Raw genomic sequence first — 23,759 nt, forward strand, 5'->3', positions numbered from 1 at the left:
AAATGTCTCCTCATTTCTAACCTGAACCTGCCTTGGCACTACTTGAAGACATTCTCTCTAGTCCTATTGCGAGGTACCTGTGAGAAGAGGCCAACCCCCAGCTCCATTCTTACAAATAGCAAGATTGCTATTATAGATGCCTTTATTGGCAGATTTATTTCAATTAGGGGACTTTATAATCAACAAAAGCAATTTCTTGTTAATTTAAGCTGTGTTTACACCCAGATGTTTTTCTGTTTTGCTTGGGTACCAGCAACATTTTTTATAGCATATGCTATAAAATGGCAGAGCCAAAAATACAAGCTAGAAGTCTGATGGTCCAAAAACTAGTTTGTACTCCTTCCTTTCCCTTGAGATTTAAATATATTAGAGCTTCCCTACATAAATACCAAGTTGATGGAATAGTTATGCTAGTTAAGAGGAAAATTAACACTGAAAAGTATGCCTGCACACCAGTAGATTGGTGGCATGTTGCTGTCATTTGACCAAAGAGCTTCAGAAGGTAAACATTTGGTCAGGGTTTTGTCTAATTCAAGTTCACGGTAGTTGCTCAAATTCTCTGTAATAAAATCTGATTTTTCACTAATAATAACAAAAACAACTTCTACTGAGTAAGAAATTGGTTTAGAAATACAATGAACAAATTTAAATCCCTTGTAATAATATTTCAAAAGCAGAAATCATTATGCTCTTAATAATGCCTATAAATCCTTCTATGCACACTCATCCTGAAAAAAAAAAAAAAAAAAAAAAAAAAAAAGATTCTTAAGCTGTTTCTTTTTTATCCCCTAAAGTCTTTAGTAGGTCACAGATCAACTTGCATATAAAAGGTACCAGCTAGCATATGTTCCGTAAAGTAACAAACAAAACAAACAAACCTCACATCATCTTAGGTAAAACACTGTATGTGTTTATTGAAAATTTTCAAGAGAAAGAAGGAAAATACATATTTTTATTGTTAACAAGCAGCTGACATCAAAAGTAGAAAATGTTATAACATTTTGTTAATCAAAAATTTGTCTAGCTTGAAAAACATATATAATTTTTTAATAAACATTAACATGGCAAATTGGTATTTTTAAAGAAATAGCATGTGTACTTGAAAACCATATTAAAATATGTTACCATTCATAAGTTGAAAGTGATAGCCACAGAATTACTCATTCCTTTGTGTGTTGTCAAGGTGTTTCTGTATTTAAACTGATGTACATTATAATTTCTTACTTTTAGGATCAAAATAAAGATTTTGGTAATCTCCTCAGCAACATAACAATTTCAAGTATAACATAGACAAAATAGTATTTTATTTTACAAAAAGTGTACTTTTTCAGATGACATCTTTCTCTCAACAATTTAACAAACACAAAATCATGTTTATGCAATCTACATGCAATTTTAGTAAGAAAAAGCATCCTTTGCATATAAGATGAAGACAAAAACACATGGATTTCCTCTATGCTTTTAAGTTAGCTAAAATATCTGTACTGTAGAATTATGTCAGTAAACTACTAGTTTTGCCAGTTTTCATCTACTTTTCATTCATTTAGTAGTATTTTGATTCAGTTAGCTACATGAAGACAGAGAAACTGGAAAGCGTTAGTTTTTGTTGATATCTTTGTCTATGTAAGAATATTTATTAACACAGTAAGGTTGATCAGGAATGAAGGGGAAAAGATGAAACAGCATTGCTAGTGAAATTGTATGTATCAACCACATCTCTACTAAAGGATATGTATGAAATTTAAAAGTTGGTGTGACTTAGATTTTATAGGACAAAGTGACACAGACTGGTTCTAAATTATTCCAAAACCTTTGAACATAGTGTTCCTTTCAGAAATTATTAATAATATGGTTCTTAAAAAAAAAAAAAAAAAAAGAAAAAAGTAAAAAACAAAAAGCCAGATTGCCTTCATAGGCTCCTAGAGCAGGCAGATAAATGATAAACATAATTTATGGCAGGTTCTAGTTCCTGAGAAGAGCTAAGTACCATTACAATAATAAATAAATAAATAAAATCAGCTTGTTTTTTGTTATTTTAAACAGTGGTTCATCAAGGCATTTTTCTTTTATTTTCATGATGTATATCAAAATTAAGAATGAATTTTCCATCTATAGCTCTTTCTACTTTGCAAGAATTCAGGCATAAGATACAAAATAAAGGCATTAAAATTCTTAATCCTCTATACTACTTCAAGTTTTCCTTAAATATTACAGACAACACAGAAATATGCTGAAGAAATCCAAAATGTATGAATGGAAATGGCAATTTCCTTATTTCTATTCTATCAGAAAGATTAAGTATTTTGGCTAAATTGGGGACAAAATTGTTCTAGACTCAAATGTTCAAAGCCAAAACATTTAAATTAAATTTTAAGCTCATCTTAAACTTGATTTCTATGTTATTTAAAATAACTTCTGAATCAAAATACTTATCCAGCATTTATGAATACACCTCAAATAGTGCAGTACTATTCCTGGACATTTTAAGTACATATTTGATGATGTAAAGCTCACGATGTAAGAGTAACAACAGGTCAAAGAGAACAGTATTCCAATGTCTCAACAAAATGCTCGTCAGAGGAAGATATTTTTGTCAGAATTACAAAGCAGAAGAATAAATGTCAGATCTGTGGGGTGAACGTCGCCAACTGAAGGAGTCTGTCATCAGAGGACAGTTTTCATTTCTGCAGCTTACACTGTAGCCCCACCTAAAAAAAATGAAGATTGAACGCTCATCATTTCTGCTACGGATATCCTTTGCCAGTTCTACATCAGCTGCTTTCCATGCCCTTTTTGCCCCCATCCCTTTGAGACATCAAGGGGGAACCCTGTACCCATAGAGAAGTATGGGCAGCCTTTCCCTTTTCCTCCATTTCACACCCCTTTTCAGAGGGCAGGTGGGTCACTGATTGCCTCATCATGCCTCAGTTACACCCCAGCTACAGAAACAGAGGGAAAAAAAGTGACAGGATCCTCAGGGCACAAACAGGCCTCAATGGCCCTGACCAGCCTCCCTCAGGCCTTGCTGTGGCTGAGGACATCCCTCTTGGATCCAGGTGAATGTCCTCTGTGTAACAGTCCAGGGAGCACCCTGCCCCTCCACAGCTCCCTGTGGCATCTCTAGCAGCCCTCAGTCTAGCAAATCTCTTCTGGATGAGGCTTTCTAAGCACCAAGGATATACTGGATCTGCCAGAAATGCCTATGGAACTTGTCTGTGCACATCCTGTATTTCATTCATGTCCTAAAAATCTGGTGGACTTTTTAATATGTGACAAATATGTCTTAGCTGTTAGTCCCATTATGGAAAAGAGAACTAAAATTAGAAGTTTAAATTGACCTATAATGCAGCTAAGTGGGGCTGTTCCCAAAAAGGATGTTCACAGGGCAGCCTGGGCCATAGCCTGACCAGCAGGGTGTCACCACACTGTACATAGCAGAGGCGAGCAGAGTGGGGTGGTGATGACAAACAGGTCCTATGGGCAATCCATTGATCCTCAGGGGAAAGCAAGGCAACCAGCCAAGCCCAAGGCCAAGCTGAGAAACCCAAGAGCAATCCAGGATTAGGGCTGGGGCAGACACGCTGCAGATGTAGACCAGGACAGGACAGAAAACCCAGGTCTGAGCTGAAATGCGGGCCCTGGCCAGAGGGGCTATGGTGATGTCCCAGGTGAGGCTGATCTGGGCGACTGAGGCTGGTCTGTAGGCTCAGGGTCACAACAGTCAGTCACCTCTGTGGCTGAAAAGACTTCACATTTCACAATTCCTTTGAGTCCTTTCAGCATGCTGTGGCTTCCTATACTTGTCCTTGATGAACCATGTTAATTATCAATATCTCTTACAGACCACTGAGATTGTGTAGACTTTCAAATGCCCTCATCATTGACCTATCTCTGTTCTGACTGATTTATTTATTTATTTATTTAGTAAAATTCCTGTCTACCTCAGTGCTAAATGAACCCAGAAATTGGGAAAAGTTTTGTCTTACCACGTGGTTTGAAACAAAGTTTGTTGTTCTTGTAAGCTGTGTAGGCAGCTATTGATCCAACAACTAATATCACAAAAGCAGAAATTATAGGAGAAGTAACTCCAGCTATTAATCCTGAATCTGTAGAAAATGAGAGAAAAAAAAAAATCAGAGGCACTGAAATAGCATGACTTAAGCATATTCCCCACTAAGATGTGTTTTTGCAAAACTTTGAGAATTGTTCAGTGAAAACATTGGAAATCTATTAAGTAGAATTAAACGGAAGACTGGAAATTATGTTACATGACAGCTAGTATGAAAACAGTGTCACACAGATCATTTAGTATATGTACTAATAAGGCTAACATTTTCCTACTTTTTATGGTGAACTGGAACAAACTGTAGAATACATTATTTACTATACCTGTGTTTCCACCGTGATTGAAATGATGCTCTTCTTCTCCTGGAATAGAGGGTGAAGTTTCATTAAGAAATGTCTTTCATCATGTTTGAGAACAAAGTATATGCTCAGCAAAGTGCGATTTCATGCAGCGTGAAATTGGGAAGCTAGTGTGGGACTCTGTGAGAGAGGAGCTCTGATTCTAATCCTGACTCGCACTGGTGTTGGTAGGAGGATTAACCTCCCCTCCTCCTGCCACTTCATTTCTGAAGAAGAATATTATCTGAAGAATATATATAAAAAAAGGGTAATCCTTAGCTGTCTACATCAGGCTGATTTAAAGGAAATAGAAGGCCAGTACTGTACTCTCATTATCCTCTACTGCCAGACAATCAAATGATTTATGTCAAGATACAGACGTGGTGCATTTACTTTCAGTTCTCAGCAGAAGCCCCTTGCTTTGGGACTATCCAAGCTGAATTTGAAGGGATTAATCTTGCAAGGTGCTGCCTTAGCCCTGTAAGGCATTTAGGGATTTGTTTCAAAAGATCTAGAGCTTCATGCTCAAAGCTGTGGTTTGTGGAGAAAGGTGGCTAATCTAAATAAAAATAGCAGAGTCTTGTGCTACACTGCTGGTGACAGATTTCTGCTAAAGCAAAACCAGACAGCTCTTAATTATAAATTTTAGGAAAAAAACTACAATGAGAATTGGTAAATAAATACTACCTGCGATATGCGGTGGTAAGGGCTTCCCATCAACGAGATCCAAGTCATTAAAACCTCCTGCAAGATAAAAATTAGGATTTCTATTGGAAAAATAACTGAACAGTGGTAACCCCTTCAGCTCCCTTGGCCGGTCGTTTTCTACTGTTCTAGGGAAAGGTGAGGGACCTTTGAAATCCCATCCGCTACATGGCAGTGGGTCAGGTGCCTTGCACAACTAGTCACCCATTCACATTCACCCAGAAGCTGGATAATGAAAACTGTTACTGGCTGCCCATTCTGAGCATGAAGACATGCATGTTTGTAAATAAGTGCTGTATTTAAGAACCCAAAGTGTGGACTCAAATCCCAGCAGCTCCTGCAGTGGGAAGTCAGTGGGTCCCTTCTAGGCAAGACTCGGGAAGGGCACGTCCACAGCTCAACACCACAATCATACCAGTAGTAAATATGGGGTACATGGTAGTAGTTAGGACTGATGTACCACTTCCATTGTATTTAGAGGGTGTCTGGGACTATATCCAAAAGCAACATAGGCTTAAATCCATCTCCCCAGTCCCACCAGTTGTATGCCCCAGAGCCATTTCACATCCATATCTCAGCATGGATTTGTACGTGTGTACATATTCATAACGAAAGGATAAACAAGGTAAGTATTAGTCTCCTGCCACTTAGGATTCAACATCCTACAGTTGGGGCAGGCAGAAAAGCTTTATGGTGCCATCACAAAAGCTCAGAAAATCTTTCCAAACACTGGGTCAGGAGCAGTGATAAAAAAAGGAAAATATACGGAAGGGATGACAAAAATTATGTATAAAGAAAAAATAAGAAAGTAATCTATTCGACACATCTGCTCCAAACAGCTCAGTGGTAGATTTTCTTAGGAGAAAATATTCTTACCAGAACTACTGTGGCTTCCTGGTCGTGGTGGAAGAGGTGGGTATAAAGGTTGTCTTGGGTAGTCACCTGTTGATAGTAAATAGTTAGGCGGTTGAACAAGCAGAACTGAGAGCTGTAAATGAAGAGTCTAATAACCTGGGATTTTGTACCTATTACTCATTTGTCCCCTGGGGAATTTGGAAAAGGACCTTGTCACTAGTTAAAACATCTCAAGGCCTGCATTAAAGATAACTAGCTACTAAATCTAATTAGAAAACGGAAAGGAAATTTTTCAAAACTGAAACAAGAGAAGAACTTGAAAAATGTTCAATGAAAATATTTCATGTATTTCTGGCATGGCCTAATGTTAATCAGTGCTGACAGCTGGAAAGAACGGTATGCTACTGTAGGTGTCAGCGGTGCAGTTACACATAGCCAAGAGAGCAGCTGGTGTTCTGGGCTGGGTGGGAGGCAACAGGTTATCTCTGTGCCCTCAGCAGGTATTACTAAGAACACTACATTACATTAGTTCATCTAAAACATGATGAATTCAACAAATGCGTGATGAAATATCTGCTCTTAAGCAGTTCAAAATGTACTCAGATTTCAGCTATATTCCTTAGGTCTTTGTGCTGGCATTTAGTCTTAACTCCTGCTGAAGTTATGGGAAGAGATGCGCTGGACAGAGAGGCATTTGATTAGCAGTAGCAGTTTCCAAATTGCACACAAAGAGCTGGTGCAATGAAGTCTGACTCAAACAGGACGCCCAGGGCTGTTCCTCTGCATACACAGAGTAGGCCCCCACTTGCTGTCCCTTTTCCAACCAGGTCAGTAGCATATTTAACTGCTCACATAGTCAGGCAGCAAATTTGCATCTGGTAAATCAAAGCTAGGTCACAGAAATAAATAACATTTTCCCTCCCTCTCCTTAAATCTTTCTTTCACCTACAATGCATGGCAGATGTGCTTTTATCATGCTTTCTCTTTGTCTAGATACTAAACATAATGCTTCTGTTTGTGAGTAACTTTTATGTTCTGAGTCAGAAAATTATTTAGAGATATGCTCAGCTTTCAGTATGAATTTAGCCTATGGCAGCCAATGGATTCTAGGCACATTCTTAAAGCTTTTCTGAATCAGACTTTACCTAATTAATTCTATTTAATAGAAGAAGAGACTTATCCTATTCCAGAACCATGTGTACCGACCTAAGACTCAACACCAAAGGGAAAGCTACCAATCCCATTATTCCTTCTATTATGATGCTGCAGTTATTCAGTCTTCCTTAAGCACAAGATATTAGTAGCTATTAGATATTAGACATATTCTCTCATAGCTGCTAAGAAAATAATGTCTTAACAGCTACTGATAGAGGTACATCCTGTTATACCACATATGAATATTAAAAACATGAACTGAAAATGGACCAAAGAAATGTAAATCAAGGGAATGGGAAGGTGGCTACTACTGAAGATGCTTAAGTCATTCATTAATAATTTAATCAACTTACTAAAACAATCCTCTCATAAAGACAGTAAAAACTTGCAGGAATGGAACAACTGCTATGGACAGGAGGAAGCAACAGCATAAAAATTGGACTTATCAACAAAATTAGATGTCATTCAGCACAGGTATGAAATGTCAGAGGAGAATTTGGAAGTGGGAAAGAACAATGTAAAAGGTATGATTCTCTAAGACTGAAATATGACTAATACAGCTGCAATAGGAGTCATAATTCAGAGGCTCTGTGCTATGGGCTAGGAAATATTATTTTCTTTTGTGTAGCCTTGATTCAAGTGGAATTTTATGCCTTGATTTAAAGCTACTTGTACTGTAGGTTATTTCAGTGTGCAAGAACCTTTCTAGAGTACTTCACATCCTTAATACACCTCCAAACACCCCAAGTAAAATGTGGTGCATAAATTTCCAATGTCTTGGATGTGATATATTTACACAGCTCAATACAGTATTGTCAATACTTCCTGTATCAGGTTTGGATGTTATAGAAATACCTGGTAGTTATAGCAGGTTGCAACAGCTTGACTGCCTCAAGCCTAAACTGTATTATATCTATCAGTGCTCATCTGTAAACCACTCCTTCCTTCATTTCTGATTTGTGGTCAGCAGAGCTAAAACAACCTCACAGCTCTCTCCCCACTGTTACCTCTGATTTCTAAAATTCAGCAGATTCCCTGGAAGTTGAAGGAACTGCTGGCATTATCTCCTGTTGTCTTCAACCTTACACCAGAGGCTGCCACACTGGTCCCTCGTGGCTGACTGGGCAGTATGGCCACTCCTTAGCCATGGCTGTGGTGGGCTGGCATGGTGATGTGAAGCACAGCTGACTTCTGTCCAGACAAATTGGACAGCCAGCAAGCTCCTATAGCTGGCAATTGGACACAGCCCATCCTACTGTCCCCACTCTTTTTGTACAAATTAGGCAGACTTCAGAAAAAGAGTAACAAACAAAAACAAAAACAAACAAACAAACAAAAATCTGAGAAAATAAAGTACTCACCTCCACCAAAAGCATCTCCTAAATGCAGATCATTGTCTAAAAACGAAAGGGAAGAATATGTAGAGAATTAAGTAACATGGTTCTTGGGGGAAGTGAAATGTTAGCTTTTAACAGAAAATGTAAAACAATTTTTGACAAGGAACTGTTTTTCAGGTCATACCCACAAATTCAAATAAGATATTCCACTTTTCTTGAAAAACTTTACAGAATTTAATATTTGCCCACAAAATAATAGACAAATTATGTCATACTTTCCACTCAAAATACAAAGGATTTGTTCCTATATAATAAATCTTATACTGGAATCAAGATCGGTATGTCTTTAGTATATGTGCAAGATACATAAATAAAATCACTTAGATTAAAATATTAAAATGTATTTGATTATTTTATTTTATATTAAAAAAACACACAACATATTTATTGATGTCTGTGTCTGTAGTTAAAACTTGTACGTGCATGCTTGGCTTCGGTGTAATTTGTTGCATTGCAAAATCTGAACACCTATTTCAAGAACAAATCTTGGGAAGTAATAAACCTACTTAGGGAGAGAGAAATGAATTAACTAATTTATGTAAGTGTCATGGTGAAAGAAAAAAAGAATTGTGCTTCAAGTGATCCTATGCACCTGTCTAAGGTTAAGTGACAATCTGTTTTTCTTTGGCTGAACTATAAAAGTTTTAAAATGTTCTTAAATGTCTGCATAGGCACATTATGCAAAGAATCAGCAGGCTGTTACCATTCCCCAGCACTGTGCATGTGTCTCACAGTACCTGGAATGGAATTTTCCATTAAACAAACAATTTGTCAATGAGCTGCATAAGATGCACAAGCAAGAGGAAATCCATTTCCAATGTTCAGGTGTGGATATGAGTATGTGGGTGATATTTTAGGGTGTGTTTGGAATGACAGTGACCCCTCAAAGGTCACTAACTTATAGGCAGAAATACATTACTGTCCTTCTCTTGCTCCTCGTTAATATGGAGTGATAGAAAGTATCAGAAGAAAAAGCAAAATCTACCCAAATTTTCATAATGATGCTTATTGCCACATATATATATAATAAGTATATACTTTTTTCTTTATAATGCATCACGATGCACAAGTCTGCCTTCACATGTTCTTTCCATCCAGAGAGAGAAGGATGCTGCACAGTGCCTAGTCTCATTATATATAAGTATTTATATATATAACATTTTTGTAACTTCTCTGAAATGCTTTGGTGTCACCAGGAAATTTGGAAGGAAAATAATCAAATTCTTGCTACATGAATAGGTTTGTTCTTGTCAAGCCAGGTGTTAATTCTGTCTCAGTCTGGCCAGCAGAGTTGCATTTCAAAAATATCTTTGCGTGTCAAAGGCTAATACCGTAAGAAGCAATAAATTGCAAATTGTATTCCATTTATCATCAAGATTAAGAATTCAGGTAAAATGCAGTGTTCCACTTAGGAGCCTTCATGCAGAGATTTGTTAGAGAAATATTGAGGCTGGTATGAATGAAGGACAAATGGAAATGTGTGTGTAGGCACAAGAAGAAAGAGCAGAACAAAGGGTTAAAAGAACAGACTATAAAAGTCACCATTCCCTGCAGTAAAATTGAGGAATGTGTTGTTTCTGTGAAAACCAGCAAGCCTGAGCTCCAATAAAGCAGAGATAACTTGTCAGCAGGAGAAAAGCAGAAGGGCACTCTAAAGCCAAAGGTTGCAGCTTATCAGCCATACCGTTACTTTTCCTGTTAGCCCATCCAAAAAGCAGACTAGAGACAGAGTCTGTATACCGTAATCAACCAAAGTAGACAGTGGACAGCAACCCGGCCTAAGGTTCAGGGAGTTGGAAGTAAGCAAGATTATGAAGTAAATGACCTTTCCATAATAGCTGGTGATTCCTGCAGGGTATGAAAGATCTGCCCATAAGCTAGCTTGGCATTTCTTATTGAGAAGAACCACAGAGACAGGATAAGGGCTCAGTAGTTGCTGTACCTTGTCCCACGTTGCACATGATGCTCACCAGACTACTGGAGTACACACATCTTGGTGCTCCCGAGAATGTGGGTTTGAGTTTATGACAATCAAATTAATAGCAGGATGAGTGTGAGTGGCTAAAATCAATGTATGTAGAGATTTTAAAAACACACTTCACCATTCCTTTCCACTGAATTTTGTTACACTAGTTGGAAGCTACCCACAGGAGTGCTTCTACTCAGACAGAGGTTCTTGTCTGGGAAGTGATGTGCGGAGGATATGGCCTGTACCACGCTCTGCCAAAATTATCATCTCTGCCAGACTCACTTCTCTATGATGCTGACTGAGTGAGACACAGTGGAAACCCTGAAGTTAAAATGAATCATCAGGCAGATGTTAGGATATACTTTTGTATCATCCCTGTGCATGTTTCCAAATCCAGTAATTTACTTTGGCACTTTTTTCTTATTAGTTTTAATTACTTTTAAACTCCCTGAAATTCTCTTTAGTGATGGGAAAGATTCCAAAATGGTCTGGAAAATACAGAGTTCTTCATTTGCAAGAATTAGCAAAGCTGATTCAGGTAGGGCAATCCTCCCACTGCTGTCTCTCTAACAGATCTAGGAGTCCCTAAATATTCGATTTCTCTCACCTGACTGGGGCAGTATCACCATAGATATTGACTTCTGACTTGGCCTCCTTATTTTACCTTTAAGGTAACTCTGAGGAAAGAGTCTTCCAGGTCTTCAAGTAACATACTTAAAATGTCTATGTTAGGCTAAGAACTAATCCACATTTAGGATTACTAAATTACTGTTCCTAGACTTGATGATTTCTCCCCACTGACTTCAAAGGAAGCCAGGACAGCTAGTGAAGTAGAGAACAGTACTTCACAGTACATTGCAACAGATTATTCTAGTCTAGGTCAAACAAAGATTTTCTTTGCAAAAGCAAGTGGGAAGGAAGAGTGCAACCATTGCAGGTTTAGTAGCTAGCATATTCACAAAACACTGCCCTCTTTGTTCACATCATGTGGAACATGTAACTACTTCCAAGTACCTAAAACTTAGTGAATATTTATCCAAGAAAAGACTGAAGGTTGTTGTGTAGGCTTACATTATCCAGCATTTCCCGATTCAAACATTTTGCTTGATAGTCAGAAATGTCCTTAAGTGTAATTTAGGTGTAAAATATCAATGTTGTCATAAAATGTTCTGTTATAAATACGCATGTGTTTTTATTGTTGTTTGGCATTGGGGTTTTTCAACAGCAACAGGTATTCATTGAAAGTCATAATTTGTCATCCTCAAAATTACAGCTAAAACCTTTCAGTCCTCTCTGATCTTCCCAGTTTTCTTCCTTTCTGACACGGGTCATTGTAGCAATCAATACTAGATAATACTCAACTCTGTTATTAAGCATTATGAACATTTGTGCTAAAAGAAGAGATAACACAAAAAAGTAGAACAATTACCCATTTTTAGCTACAGTTACTCATTTTTATACTCCCCAGGATGTCAATCCTGGCTGGATAAGTGTTGAGGATCTTCAGGAAATATAATGTTATCTGTGGCCAACCATGCTTTAAAGCCTTACTGGAAGTAATAAAGACATGTAATTGGTAATTGTCAAAAAAGTACTTACTTTATATACAGGAGACGGCTACTATTCACACAAATGATCCCAGCTATGGCATATTAGCAAATATAATCAAAAATATGGGAGACAATTTCTACATAAAGTAAATCGGTAATGACCCATTCATTGCCTGTATTACTCACTCAGCAGAGGCCGTGTTGGTCTTCTGATCACTGTAGGCTTCCTGGTAATTATGTCATCTGTGGGACCCAGCGACATAACAACAACAACAAAAAATCTTAAAATTGTTCAACTTATCAAAAAAAATTATCTACAGATCTAGAGAGCTGCATTCAATATATCTTTATGCATCATGGCAGAAACTAAAAAGGAAGGAATATAATTCCAAAGCCATAATCATTTTGTTTTAAAGAAAATTTTAATTTAATGACTAAAACATTGATTTGTTTAAAATAAACAAAAGCAACCAGAAAAACAAAAACAAAACAAAACAGAGCATTTTCCAGTTGAATGTAAGTTAAAAACCTAGTACTACCCTGACCTGTAGACTTTTAACTTAAGTACTAGCTACTTCATGTTCCAGTTCTCAACAAAAAGAGAACAGACTTAAGATTTATATTTAGATCTAAATGCCATAGGAAAATAAGGATAGCAGATTTACCTACCCGGGTGATCGAGAGCATCAGCTAAATCAAAGTCACGTTGACCTAGAAGGAAGCAGAGAAGATCAGCAGGCAGGCATCCAAGACCTCTGAGGGCTCCAAACAAAGCCAGAACACTGCTCAGAGACAAAAGGAAAATCCATCCAAACAAGAGCTGGTGTAGAGCAAGCTGTCAGCCACTATCCCTGCCCCAGGCAGCCCTGAATGGCCATGCTCAGCCAAAACTGTGAAGCTCAGAAGCTCAGTTTTAGAGATCAGCTTTCCTGGCATGCCTGACTTGAGACTGCTTGTCACCTGAGCCAACTTTTTTTTTTTTTCCTGTAACATGTGCCAGCAGTAACATATAAAGATGTGTTTACCAAATTTAGTTTCCACTGTACCTTAGAAAAATAGGAAAAGGGAGAAAATAACCCTTTGTGATCTGTCTTAGGTGACAATGCATGAAATGTCACAGCAGGAAAAGTATCCTGCCCTTCAAAGTTAGCAGGTAAATAAAACTGGAAAATATTCAATGTATATAAAGCAAAGCATACAACTTTGAACTGAACAAACCCAGGTATTCACCCTAGATTTCCATCGCACTCTCTACAGTCTGCCACTGTCCTTTTAATATACAGCTTTCGTGGCTTACCTCTTTGCAGAGAAAGTATCTGTTAGCCCTCATGTGGACTGAAACTCCATTGTTCCTGAGTTTGCATGCCAAATCGAAGCTCAGCATGCATGAGTACATGGAAAGCCACCATGCACTATGGCTTTCCTAAGCAGGCGTGCTTTACTGTGTCTGTCAAGCAAGTCTCTTGATCTGCATCTGTTTATTAGCCTACCTAGCCCTCAACTAAAGTGTTTTTTCTTGGTAGGTCTTGAATGCCTCACAGCAAGAAAAGTGTCATTGTTCAAGCAGGGAAACTGAGGAGCAGACGGAGGCTGTCACAGCCACCCCGGAGCAGCAGCACTCGGTGTCAGTCGCTGCTCTGCGGGTGCTGGTAGGCTGCATGGCGTTCCCCACATTAATTACTGCTCTGCAGTAACAGCTCCTGTCTGTGTCAAAGAGCTCCTGGAAAGATTAATTATCAGCGATAAAACACTGTGTGATCCTCAAATAGAAAGCAGCACGGGAGTATAAGGTGAAACCATTTTGATTCCCGTGAGGATTTTAACGTAAGACTGTGAACTTAATTATAGCTAGTGTCTGACGGAAGAGAGAGAATGAGGCTGGAATGCTAAATAGCGAGTGGCCTCTGTAACAAAACCATCTCCATAAAACAACATGACAAACCCGTGTTTGAAAAGGAAAAGCAGATAACAGCGTAAGGCTATCCCGCTAATGTTATTAGGGTACCATTTTCTGTCTTATCACTTGAGCTGGTTGCAGAGCATCCCCTTCCCCTGCCCTGGCCTCTCAGCCAACCTAGCTGCCTGGGCCCTTAAATGGGTAACACCCTAATGCCCCGACAGGTTCTTATTTTTATATGAATTCATTAATGCATAAATATATCAAGTGGCTTCCTCAGATGATGGGGTCCTGAGGCACAACCACCCCTTGCTGGCCCCGGGCCTGCCCGTGGGCTGTCACAGCCATGCCACTGCCCTGCCCCTGCCATGGGACCCGCAGGCCGAGGGGCAGGCCCTGCACACAGGCCAACATCCACGCTTAACCTCAGCCTGGCCACGTCACCCCAGTCCTGCCATCCCTAGTGCATCCTGCTTGTAAGACATACATGTTCAAATTACGGTGTTCATATTTTTTATGAAGCTTTTTTTTTTCAGTGCCAGCAATAAGAGTTCAGTTTGAGTGTCCTTTGATTCTACCCTCTGGACAAATCTTCCTTCATAATCAGCATCCTGAGAGCTGAAGGAGGCTCTGTGATCTGAGCCCTGCTGCAGGGGAATGCCAACTCGGCTCAAACCACTTCTCATCAGAGTGAGTCATCAGAAATACTTTTGGAAGCCCAAAGAGCTGTTGGCCAAACCAGCTCCTTTGTTACAGGTCCTGACACGCAGGAACTAAGGATACAGAAAGCAGCTGCTGAGGTCCTAATGCTGTAAGGGGAACTTGACAAAATCATCTTCTGAACGAAGACTATGGGAAACTTCTGGGTATAATATTCCTTGAAGTTAAGAGAATGAAAGAAAAAATAAAGAATGGAGGTCTCAAACCAAAAGAGATGCTGGAATTAAGACAAGATGATGCAGATGCTTCCAACCGAAGCAAAACAGCAGACTGAAACAGTTACTGGCATCTGCCCTTCTCCTGGAGAATAACTAGGTTTTCCTGTTGTACGTGTGCTCCAAAAAGGTGGGAAAAGACCAGAGGTGTTGTTCTGAGATGGCAAGGAAGACATAGAAGACAGAATTTAAGAGGAGAAGAAAAGAAGCCTGAGAATCTCCTGCAGAAATTACTCAGATTAATTTTTTAATTATTTCTGATGATAAATCAAATAATAAAAAGAAACAGACACCAACACAGAATGACTGGGAGTAAGAAAGGAATCTACTCTGAAGTCTCTCTGGCTGTGTAAATATAAGCCTTGACAGATGGGCAGTACATGGACATCTGTGTAGCATAGTAAATGATATTCCAATAAACTGAAAAGATTGCTTGGGCTTCCATCCTGGCTTCCTCCAATAATAACATGAAATGGCCGCAAGGAGAAAAATTTTGTGGAGCAGAATTTTAAGTGCTTATTACCATTTCTGAGGCTGCACCTAGACGTTTTAAGAATCTAATTTTGGAGGATAACAGACGGTTAAATAGCTGAACAGCCCAGATTTCATCCACAAAATGGTGGGTCTAAAAACAAAAACACATTAGAGACTCGGAGAATATTTAGCTCAATAGGAACTGCAGTCACTTCAGGGAACTCTAAAGATAAATGGCATCGGAAATTAATTAGACAAGCTTCTTCACAGAACAAACAGGACAAAAGAAATTTGTTTTTCACCTATAAAAATGGCCTTTTTGGACCAGCTTCCATGATGGAAACTGCTGGAAATTTACTGATGAAAATTAAAGAAATTTCAGTAGGGAGAAATCATTTTTATACCTTTGGATTTTACATATATATATATATATATATATATATATATATATATATTATTTTTAATGTGGATGAAGTTATGAAAAAAAATAGTTATGCAGGATGTGCTATTTCAGAATTATCTCTGTTATTACTGCTTTGGACTAATATGCTATTTCTTGGCATCATTTCAAGCCTTTCTTCTGGAGCATCCCTGTTCATACTGAGAAATAAAATTATTGTAATATTGTTTTTTGTTGGGTGGTTCACAATTATTCTTGATATATTATTTTAAAAAATGCTTATACACTCCTGCTTGACACCACTGAACAGTCCTTATCTGTAAATGAGGAAATACCAAGCTAAGAAAGCAAAACTTCCAGATGGATATAGAATTTGTATTGAGAAAGGGATGTTTTAATCGTGTTTATATGAGCTGCTCAAACACAATGAACTATACTAACAGCAGGACTTTTGCTGGCATTTTCAGGCTTATTTGGAATGTAATTCCCTCATCTCTATCAAACATATAGAGCTGTGCCAGCAGAATTTTCAAGTGTAGACCTGGCTTAAATTGCTGCCACTACACTTCCCTGTGACAGCCACGCAGGTGAGAATGGACTCCATAAAGGCAAGCATCAAAACACTATCACTCAAACTGCAGTTACTACGTTTATTTTTACAGGCATGATTCTTTCAGGCAGGCCACTTGCTTTCACTAGTGCCCATACTTTCTGCTAATCTTTTTAGTAAAATGTGTGGAAGGCTGGTGATATAAAATCAGTCAGTCCACTTGCCCTACTCTAGAGGTTGTTATGATTGCTCTTTGCCACAGAGATAGCAAGGCAGCTTTTACTAAGTTCCCTTGGATATAAGGCACTTCTTGCTAAAGCAACATGGAGCTCAGGTCACCTTAGCCCACCAAGGCAGTCACTCCCTTGCAAAATCATGTCCTCAGGCAGACACATACTTAATATTCATTAACTTTTGCCCATATTAGTTTTTTGAAAGTGTGATCCAAGTAACTAAATTCCAGCAGGCAGCATCTTTTGCCTATAACTGAATTTATAACCTAAATATTAAAGAGATCCATTGCCCTTTAGCTGTGTAACTGATTGATTTCAAGAGTCAGAGTTCCCACAGATTGAGACTATACATGGAGTAAGGCCAGGTTCTTGCAGGTCGATGTTACCTGCCAGTCACTATGACTCTAGTCAGAATTTTTCTGTCAAAAGCCTACCATGGCATCGCTCTGCAATTCTGAAACTCAGTAAGAAGGCTGAGTCCTGCATTGCATCCATATGAACAAAGCTCATGGCCATTAAAATGACACACATTTAACCAAGACAGCATAAATATTGTTAAATGACAGTCAGGTTATGGGTCAAATGAAATGAATTTATCAGGCATTTAATACATAATCTAGTAATAAAAATGAATCTTACATACATGAGAAAATGTGTTTATATGTGCATATGCGTCTGTATGGACATACATCTTTAATGTGCATATGTATGTTAGATAAATTCTTTTTCTCATGGAGATGATTAAATTAATGGGCTTTCAGTGCATTGATAGCAGTCATAAGAATAGGATAAGATTAACTGTGTTACAAATAAACTAGAAAGAAAAAAAATAGTTATGAGCTAGCTAAAAAGAGAAAATAAGTTAATTTCACATTATTTAAAAACAAGGAAAAAAAGGTTTCTTCAACATAATTAAATAAGAATTGTTCTGCAAATACAATGAGCTTAAAAGATTATGAAGCTGGCAGAGAATGAGGAAGAAATGAATGACTCACAAGTGAGAAAAAAATATCTGAAGAGGAACAATATGTTATCTAACTCACTCATGGGACTTATGTTCTGTTTAGCAGAAATGGTAAGTTATTTCTTGTACAGATCATTTCTGATTATTATACAATCATGATACATATTTTCCCCGTAATGAGAAAACAGTATGTATTCTCCCAAGCCTGTGGTTCAGAACATCCCCGTTTACTGGTCCAACTTTACTCAGGAAGTAATTAGGTTTGTTTAAAGGAAATTACTCATATAAGAAAAGTTGTGGAAGAATGTAAAGGTTTACGCCCCAGAGTGGACACTTTAGACAAAATCTCAGTGAGTTAGTACTGTTTCTTTGATGTAGCACTCTCATGATCCATATTTCCTGATGAGGTCAGTGTAGCTTTTCTTTTCCACCATAGTCCTTTCATTCCATAAACAATGATTGCCATTTCAGCCCCTTGATGGCGTGGTGGAAAATGAGCGTGCTTTAAAATCTGTAATTTAGATCCAAGTTCCAGTCTATAAACCACAACATATGGACCTGATTATTGGTTTCATGTGTTTTGCTAGGCCACTTCTGTTTATGTTTTGAATTCAAGGGAAATTAAAAGTCTCTCTCACTTATTCATACAAAAACACATTTAAATAATTACCAGCAAATAAGATATATTAATAAAGCAAGACTGGCAGTACTCCCTTAGGTCTGGGCAGCATGGTCTCATCAAACACTAAAGAATAACATCTATTTTTATAGTGTTTACTTTGCTGTGGACAAATAGCAGCTGTTCAAAGGTAGCCACTGTTCTTCATGATGTGATGCACCCTGCATACATAAAATCTAATATATATATATATATATAAAATTTTCTGTATTTTGCTTGAGAGTGAATGCAGAAGAAGCTGGTTTGTCCTGTAAAATTACAGGCAGAGCAAAGGATTTGGTATCTCTAATGAAGCAGCACCATATGCCTCTGCATCTTATGGAAGCAGAACATGGAAACTGAGATCTTCAGCCTTGTGTCACAGGGAAGTGGAGCCTATGTCATGGCACGGGCTGTTCAGCCAAAGCATCTTGCTGTACATGCATGGTTCTTGAAGCTGCCAGCCCATTTCAGCCATTTGTTTCGAGTGTTAACCACAGTCACGTTACATGAGAGCTACTCAAGGAGGTGGTCGCAGAGAGAGGCCTGTATGAGTGTTCCTACTGAAATGCTGTGGTGTGGCACAAGCAACTGCTGTGTTTGGCTCTCAGGGTGACAAGGCACTGCCTGAGCACCCCCTGGCTAATCCTCACTCTCCCTCAGTGGTAGTTTAGAGACAACACGGGGTGCTGAAGATAATGCAGGAAGTCAGGGAGACGCCAGGATTTGTTTCTTCTGTTGCTTGCAAAGTGCCTTCTCATCCCACCTCTACCACCAGGGCAGTACTAGAGTTCATGTACTACCTTTAGATCTTCATCAGGCCGGATGGGCGGCACAAATCTTGGTAGTGTTGTTCCATAACCAACAACAAACGAAATTACTTTTTTTTTTTTTTTTAATAAAAAAATTCTATTGTGTAGCTAATCCTGTGTTCCTGAAGTCACAGTACACCATCTGCATATGGGTCCCAGGGGGTTACTAACACCGCCAAGTCGAAGTGGGTGGCCTGGGTGTCTCATACACATTCTCTGGTTGCGCTTTCAAGATGCAAGACAGCAAAGAAATTAGGCCTACAACCTCTCTATTTCATGCCATTAACAATGTGTTTTCTTTGAAACAACAGGGCTGAAAAGAGTTGCTGGAGGTCAGCAAGCAGGTCTGTCCAGCAACAAAGTGTCTGCTGAGTCTCAAGAGCCACCCTTCCTCTCATTTGGACTACATGAGAGAAACAATTAAAATCCCTTCACAGATGTGAAGAGACCACTGGAATGCACAGAGAAGCCTCTGTGAATGACCCTGGGCAAACAGCGATGGGGCATTAGTTGGCATCTGAACTTCAAAAGCAGGGGAATTGGGAGAGGATCTGGCAAGGAAGATCCCTTCAGAGGGAATAGAGGCCAAGACTCCCGGCATGCAGAACACTCTGCAAACCTGGGCTGGATCTGTAAGAGAAGGGCCAGCCTTCTCTTTGGTATCACCATGCTCAAGGAATGAGCTGGTCTGTACAATCTTTGGGAATGGAAATATCTGACTCGTATCTCAATTTCTGCCTCTTGCAGATGCCAACCTGCAAGGAGCAGTCACAGTTTTGCTCCAACATAGATTGTGATCTGAGGAGCTGGGGGGCGGGTTGTGGCTGCTAACTCAGGGCTGTGTGAGGAGTGTATGCCTGGCTCCTCCACTGCTGTAAGGCCTCGGACACAAGAAGGGACTTCGCTTTATTTTGTCTGCTAATCTTAGTGCACACTCTGGCTGTTGTTTTCATTTAATCTGGAGCATCGTTGCTCCATATTTTTTAATAGATTCCTCAGGAATTCCAAAATCCATTGATGTCAAACAAAGCATACACAGCAGATGTTGGATCATTATATTTTCACAGCTCATTCAAGTTATTTATTTCAACTAGGATGGCCTACCTGGCTTCATGAGACATTGTATTACAGAGCAGATTTTAGATAGTATTTTCCTTTAACAAACATGGATCTTAGCCCCCACGTGGAAAAGAAGGAAGATTCTAAAGTTAAAAGCAAAGATCAAAACAATCCGGAGGCGCAATTTTACTGATTTTTGATCCTGAAAGAATTATGACATTTATTAATTTATTGCTCTCAGTGGGATGAGCATTGGCAGTTGTTGTTGCAAATGAGGGAAAACTACAGCCTGAAAACAGGCAGTTTGGGCACTTCTATCAGGCCTGCAAAGTGGCAGCAGTGTTTGAAAAGTGAACCAGAGAAGCTGAGTAAACACAGTGATTGTTAGCTCTTCCTGAGCGTTGGCATTGTGACAGCTCTGCTGATATTAGTATTTCAAACACTTCAGGTATGCTATCTATCAAACTGCAGTCACACCCTGGGATGGCAGCGCTGACATGCCTACAGAGGATAGAAGCTCTGCTATTGGGAGTGAAATAGTTTTGGTACTCAGCAACAAGGGAATTCATTGTCTGGTATATCCCCGTGATGCCATGAGCACCTCAGCACGTACGCAGGGACCTCACGCAGTGATGGTCAGAACAGGAGCTTGATGGAGCAGAAGAAGATAAATAGGACTGCGTTTTGCATCTCTCCCATTCTTTCTTTTAACTCCAGTGAAAACTACATTATTCATAAAACTAAGTCATATAGTATCTGAAATCCAAACAGGTCTGTAATTTTCTCCCTGCAAAGCGCTTGTATAATTATCACAATTAGTTTTGATTCAAAAACCTTAGTAAACCTTAGCTGGAGAGTGGTACATTGTTTACTGGCTAGCAATAATTGCTGTTCCCTTTACCTACATAGCACACAATATCCAATGGAGCAAACTTAACTTGTCTTAAACATCATCAGCCTTTGTGCTGTCTTTATTACTAATGATGTGGCCTATCAGTTGGTCTTACAGAACATGGATACATGGATTGTACCTATACTAGGAACCCAAGGAGCATTTCAGAGCAGTCAGGTCTGAGCAAGAGTCTCAGCTTCATACAGGAGGGAGACTTCAGTTTGGACTGCCTCTCCCTGACATGTACACACACAGTGAAAACTGAAGTGTATTGCCCAAATGGGACCTTCAGTATATCTCAAAGAAGTCCACCGTCTCAGTTACCGGGGGACTAGGTCCTAAGCTGTGTCTTTCTGTGCCCTAAGTGGGATGTGTAAACACAGCTGAAGCTGAATTACCACAGGCCAGCTGAGCCATAGTAACTGACCTGTGACATCAGCGTGAACTTCAGTGAAAGATGTTTCTGTGAAGTTTCTTTCATTTGGGTTGGGCTAAAAGCAACTCAGGCAATTAGCTGTTGCAGCTCAGCTTTTGTGGGAGAACTCATGTAACCTGCCTAAGCTTGAAAATAACAAAAGACAAAAGAGCTTGTGTAAAAGCGTTGAAGAAGATTGTAGTAAGCATGCAAGTTTCTAAACTATATCAGGTCTCACTTTTCTTAAGCACTCTGGTCCCTGGTTATGCCATGTTTCTGCATCAAGCCAGTCCAGCCAACTACCTGAATACAGTCTGACAAAAAGGAAACTCTGGATCATAAGGGGAGTGATATGATCTGGCCTGGCCATAGTGGCATGGCAGTTTCTAGGGGCTCTCACAGATGGTTTACAGCTTAGATCAGAGTGAAGGCTGCACGTATATGCACCCATTTGTGTGAATCATACCATAGACTTTCCTACCATAAGGATGTAGACCAGCTTTTCACTAGCATGCCCAAGCTTTTCCTCATGTAATGTCTTGACTAGGACTGAGAGGTGGTTTGTGTAAATGTCCAGTGGAACATGGTAAAAACTTTGATGATAAAACTCAGTGGCTGTAGCAATAGAATTAAAATAATTCATTTTGCTTTTCAAAAGTGGATGACATAGTTTCCACATGCTTGATACTGTGCCCAAAGCCCTCAGCAGCTTGTAGCAATGGCTTCTTCCCCAAAGCAGGACCTCAACTGTCTCTAAATTAGCACATGTGTAAAGTAAGAACGGTTAGCCTGACTGTCCTTGTAATTAACATGACGCAGTATATGGAAATTGACTTGCACATGCTCAGATTATTTAAGCAGAAATATTCAGCATGAGACCTCTCCAGAACAAGAAAGACTGCATGCCAGTAATGAGAGACAGTGTGAATCATTGCTGTTCACAACACACTGTGGGGCAGGCCACCACTGTCCTGCTGCTCTGATGTTTCTGTGACACATTACTTGCAGAAAACCTCCAAGTAATTCCTCATTTAGAAAAAAAAAAAAATATATATATATATATATATATATATATATATATATATATATATATTAAGTCTGTGGAAACAACCACTGAATTTTATCATCAAAGTATTCACTGTGTTTTCAGGGACATTTGCAGGAACCATTTCTAATTAAAGGCAAGTTTTTTCCCACTGCTCATCATTGTAAGATCTCCCAGGGACTCCGTTTAAAACCAGGCTGGTAGGAGGAAGAGCAGCAGCAGCGATTTTATAACTAGTGGTCAATGATTGGCTTCTTCCTGCAGTCAAACGCTGTTCTAAAAGTATCTGCAGTAGTAGTCATATATGACAAAGGAACTGTTACTAGTACACTGCATGGCAGATGCACACAAGGACAATCCTATTTTTTTTGAGATCAAAACGAATTTTTACAGAACGTTTTGCTAAAAGAAAATTACTTTAGAATTCAAAACAAACACTCAGTTCAAAAGGATTACATTTTCCCCAACTGCTATTCATTCTTCAAAATATATGTACAAAATGTATTTAGTTCTGCATTAGTCCTGCATATAAAGAAATATGCATGCTTTTGTCTGGATTTTATATATTCAAGAATATGTTGGCTAAGGTTAATAAAACTACAGCAGTATTAAAGCCTGAACACCTTAAACTGCAGCAGCATTTGTTTTTACAGTATACCCAATGTATTCCAAAATATCAACAACCAAGGAAAGCTCTAAAAACATGAAGTAAGCTTTTGGCTATGGACCTTTTGGGAAACATTTTACAGCTTCCATTAGAAAAAACATACACTCCAGTTCAAGCTTATGGATAATTTTAGAACAACCCTATAGAGAATAAGAAATGATAGTAAACAAACTCCGATCAGCATGATCATAGATCATCAAAAACGATCTCCGTAGAAACTGCAGAAGTACTTACCTAAAAATTCTTGAACGCTTTTCATGAAACAGAAGCAACAACCCTAGTGATTCTTTCTAAATAAACAAGTGTAGTTGTTCAGGGGCTGGGGTTTAGCTTTCTGTTGCTGTTTTGTTTTTCATTTTTAATAACCACACCCTAGAAATAAGTCAAGGCAAAGGTCACTTACCTCTTACATGGACTAGAAGAAAGCCAAGGCACAAGAGAAGGATTCTTCTGAATTTCCCCATGGTCTTCTATGTAGTGCTCTGATTGCACCGATTACTTTTTCCAGGTGATACCGATAGATGTTGGCAGTGCAAAGCTTTGAGGGGACGCTTTTAATCAGGGGCTCTGTCCAGCAAGGTCCCTCACCATCCCACTCAAGCACTGCAGAACAGAGAGACGTCCCTAAAAAACAAGTCTGGTGCAGGACAGGTAACAAAAGCAGACGGCCCCACTATGGCAAAGCCACGAGCAGCACTGTAGGTGCCACTTGCCCTCTAAGAA

General features: G+C 39.0%; 1 protein-coding gene across 1 annotated transcript; it reads right to left on the minus strand.

The window, feature by feature from the left end:
• Nucleotides 1-889: 889 nt before the first annotated feature.
• On the minus strand, nucleotides 890-23,759 carry LOC101797213 (Xg glycoprotein (Xg blood group)). Its single transcript, XM_005010513.6, has 9 exons — nucleotides 23,440-23,759; nucleotides 12,705-12,746; nucleotides 12,222-12,278; nucleotides 8,481-8,516; nucleotides 5,986-6,051; nucleotides 5,092-5,148; nucleotides 4,390-4,428; nucleotides 3,987-4,106; nucleotides 890-2,708 (listed from the first exon to the last, which is right to left on the minus strand). Exons 1-9 carry the CDS (start codon nucleotides 23,498-23,500, stop codon nucleotides 2,692-2,694), a joined length of 495 nt encoding a protein of 164 aa, XP_005010570.1. The 5' UTR covers nucleotides 23,501-23,759; the 3' UTR covers nucleotides 890-2,691.

Source organism: Anas platyrhynchos, chromosome 1 (genome assembly GCF_047663525.1).
Source record: "Anas platyrhynchos isolate ZD024472 breed Pekin duck chromosome 1, IASCAAS_PekinDuck_T2T, whole genome shotgun sequence".
Lineage (NCBI taxonomy): Eukaryota > Metazoa > Chordata > Aves > Anseriformes > Anatidae > Anas > Anas platyrhynchos.